The sequence below is a fragment of the Octodon degus genome, unplaced genomic scaffold (genome assembly GCF_000260255.1).
Source record: "Octodon degus isolate 3935 unplaced genomic scaffold, OctDeg1.0 scaffold00065, whole genome shotgun sequence".
In the NCBI taxonomy this organism is placed as follows: Eukaryota; Metazoa; Chordata; class Mammalia; order Rodentia; family Octodontidae; genus Octodon; species Octodon degus.
Genome location: NW_004524641.1, coordinates 10,745,463 through 10,749,269, shown reverse-complemented (window position 1 = coordinate 10,749,269; position 3,807 = coordinate 10,745,463). Strand labels below are relative to the sequence as shown.

At 41.2% G+C, this 3,807-nt stretch overlaps 1 protein-coding gene across 4 annotated transcripts in view; it reads right to left on the bottom strand.

Annotated features, from left to right (window-relative positions):
* The window catches only part of Fastkd1 (FAST kinase domains 1), a 51,691-nt gene that overhangs the window by 35,624 nt on the left and 12,260 nt on the right, over positions 1 to 3,807 (bottom strand). For all 4 annotated transcript variants that reach the window (XM_004634775.3, XM_023719075.1, XM_023719076.1 and 1 more), the window contains exon 3: positions 3,455 to 3,523. In XM_004634775.3, coding sequence (XP_004634832.2) covers positions 3,455 to 3,523 — 69 coding nt within the window. The remainder of the gene's footprint in view (positions 1 to 3,454; positions 3,524 to 3,807) is intronic.

Here is a 3,807-nt window from a genome sequence, read left to right as displayed (position 1 = left end):
ATTTATTTATTTTTTAACATTTATTTATTGTGTGTGTGTGGCCAGCTCAGCCCACCAGGGGGCAGGGCTGGCTGGCATGTGGTGCTGGAGGATCGAACCGCGGTCCCTGTGCTTTGCCGAGCTTGTTCCAAGTAGGTGCTTTAGACCACTGAGCCATCTCTCCAGCCCCCCAATGGATTTTAAATGTTAATACGGCAGGACTGTTTGGAAAGAAGATGCCAGAACAAAGTTACAGCAGGAAAGAGGAAATTGATGCAGGGTTCAAAGCAACGGAGAGACTTGCTGCTGTTGGATGGTGATGCTTCGGGCAACATGAGACTAAAGCCTCTTAGTTTCCCATGCAGAGAACCCAAGAGCCCTCAAAAACATAGCCAAGGGCTCTCTATCTGCTGTGTGCAAGAGGAAGTCCAAAGGCTGGGTGACACAGGCCATATTCTAGGACTAGTTTTCCACCACTTTATCCCAAAGAGAGAAATACTGTTTGGAGAAAGAAATCCCTTTCAACATTCTTTTGCTGCTTGACCAATGTGCCAGGTCACCCCCCAAAATGGGTGAGTTTCATCTCAACATCTGCCACTGAATACTATAGCACTCATTTAACCTATGGATCAAGGAGTTATTGGAACTTCCAAGAAGTATTATTTACATCACACTTTTTCCAGACAGTGAACATAACTGATGAAACAGGAACAACCTTGCACTAATTTTAGACGGTCTGATGCTACTGAGGGTCTGATGGAAATAAAAGCCCAGCAAAAAGATGAAGAATCAAGAGAAAGAAGGAACTATAGAACCAGAGATTCGCAGCACAGGAAATGGCAAGGGCATTTTCTTTACTTGAAGAAGCACTATTAGGCTCTAAAGTGCAGGACCCCAGCATGGAATGACACCCAAAGGCTGCAGCCTCGGTTCACGATGCCGTCCAGAGCTATGAAGAGGAAAAAGAGCCTGGATCCTACGCTCAAGGGGGTGGGCAGAATTGAACCCATCACAAAAAACTCATTCATCAATATCAGCTGTGAGCGAATTCCACCTTGCCCTTGTTGCTGTTGACCCCCCAGCTGCCTCACCTCCCACCTGCCCACCTTCTCCAGTCTGTAGCCTGGCCATCAGCCCATGTGGGGCAGTCCCCTAGACGCCAGGTGCTGCACTATACTGCCCCACCATTTTAAGATAACTGAAAAGTAAAACTAGTTTACCACACTTGTGTGTGGTTGGGTTTTTTATGCTTTATTCTGCACATTTGTGTCAAAAAGACTTACTTTGTTGGATATACGAATGAATCCAACCTATGCATACCTCCCAGAACAAAGATCCTTCCTAAATTGGAAACTGACTATATTATTCTGCCATAAGGAAGGAAAAATGTGAGTCATTTGTAGGTAAATGGATGCATCTTGAAACAAAATGTTAAGTGACACAAATCTGATATACAGCTTAAATATTACATGGTTTTCATTACATGAGAAAGCCAAAACATACAAAGCAAAATAAAAAATATAAAAAAGACAATAAGGCCAGGTGTACAGGCACACACCTGTAATCCCAGCACTCAGGAGGCTGAAGTAGGAGGATCACTGAGAGTTCGAGGTAAGCCTTGGACGCATGGTAGTTGTTTTCATTTTTAAAGAATAAAACAGCCGGGGAGATGGCTCAGTAGAATAAGCGCTTGCCTGGCAAGTGCAAGGTTCTGAGTTCAATCCCCAGTACCGAAAAAAATAAAAAAATAAAATAAAACATAGTGAAAAACATTAGAAATGATACAGAATATCACTAAACAAAATAACAGGAATTCAACAATGGTTGTTATATTGTATAATATTATCTTCAAATTAGTTGTTTAGATTACCAGATATAAGCATGCAGAAATGGTTTTTTAAAAGATGTAAGAAATTAAAAATAAAAAATTAAAGCATTAACTGCTCCTTTTCAATACACAAGCAGAAATCAAGAGTACAATTATCCAAGCTATCCTGTGTATATACATAAATATATCTTCTTCCCTTCCTTTCTATCCCTTTTCCTTTCACTTATCCCATGTGTTCCTTCCCTTTGAACAGATTCTTTCTCTTTCACAGTATCTATTTTGCCTTTCAGATTGTACTACTCTTTCAGGTTTGTTAAAGTGCTTTTGCCTGGGGCTGGTGAGATGGCTCAGTGGTCTAAAGCACTTACTTAGAACAAGCTAAGCAAAGCACAGGGACCGCGGTTCAATCCCCCAGCACCACATGCCAGCCAGCCCTGCCCCCTGGTGGGCTGAGCTGGCCACACACACACACACACACATAAATAAATTTTAAAAAAAAAAAGATTTTTTTAAAAAAATAAAGTGCTTTTGCCAACTTTCAGTGGAATTCTTAATTTCCTGGATATCTATTTGAATCTGTTTCACGCATTCTGTTCTTTCCTGTATTGTTCAAAGTTTCCATCATTTTTCTACTTTCTATTTTGAAACATTCGAAACATTTTCCTTTCTTTAAGAAAGAGTACACAAGCTGAGTATGGTGGCACACACCTGAAATCCCAACACTTAGGAAGCTGACGCAGGAAGTTTGCTGTGCGTCTGAGGTTAGCCTGGGCTACGTAGTGAGGCCAGCCTGAACCATACTGCAAGATCCCGTCTCAACAACCAAACCAAACCAAATCAAAGAAAAGAAAAGAAATAAAGAGAATGAAAGAATACACATTATATAGAAAAAAACCCTTCAAACTGAATTGAGTTGAAATACATTTTTAAAAATGAAATTTAATAGGCAGGCAGCAATTCCTCAGTATTTTCCTACTAAAGAGGAAATGGAAACCCTGAGTTTCCTGACCTCTGTCGTTCCAAGATTCTGCCTCTTGCCCCAAGTGCAACAGGAAATGATCCATGTTTATCTGGTGAGGACAGAGCATTATTGTGAACTTCTGCCCTGTATCTAAAACCTCCCCTAATAGTAAAATGTAACCTCTGTAAAGAGTATCTACAAAATTCCACTTAGCTCCTCCTTTTGCCCTCCCCAATTTAAAGTAGAGTATAAGACCACCCTGACCCCACAATTTGCTGGCCAGAATTTAGAGAAGTTATTTCTTCTAGGTCAGAGGCAGCTTCATAAAGAGTTTGGTTTTCTCCACCTCTTTTTTTTTAATTTATTTATTTTATTAATTTATTTATTTAATTTATTTATTTGTGTGTGTGTGTGTGTGTGGCCAGCTCAGCCTGCCTGGGGGCGGGGCTGGCTGGCATGTGGTGCTGGGGGATTGAACTGCAGTCCATGTGCTTTGCTAAGCTTGTTCTAAGTAGGTGCTTTAGACCACTGAGCCATCTCACCAGCCCCCTTCTCCACCTCTTTGAGTGCCCGCTCTGTTTCTTGTGCCACGAGACTTGCACCTTACGAGTCCCATAACACCGTAAGATTTACTGTGCAAACCCTGAAAGGATGACCCTGATATTGGGGGAACCCAGAATACTTGCCTTTCCAACCTTCTCCACGCTTCTGCAACTAATGATTCAACCAGTGGATCGTGGACTGCAACAGCAAACCTCAAAAAAACAAGAGAAAATAATTCTATACTCACATGCATTTCAATTTTTTTTTAAATCATGTAATAAAAGTTAAAAAGAAGTGAATTTCAATTCATTTTCCTCTTACACGGGTAGTCCTCACCTCTGTTCCACTCCTCATTTCAGTACTCAGACTTCTTTTTTTTTTTTTTAAATTTTTTTTTCATTTATTTATTTAGTGTGTGTGTGTGTGTGTGTGTGTGTGTGACCAGCTCAGCCCACCAGGGGGCGGGGCTGGCTGGCATGTGGTGCTGGGGGATCGA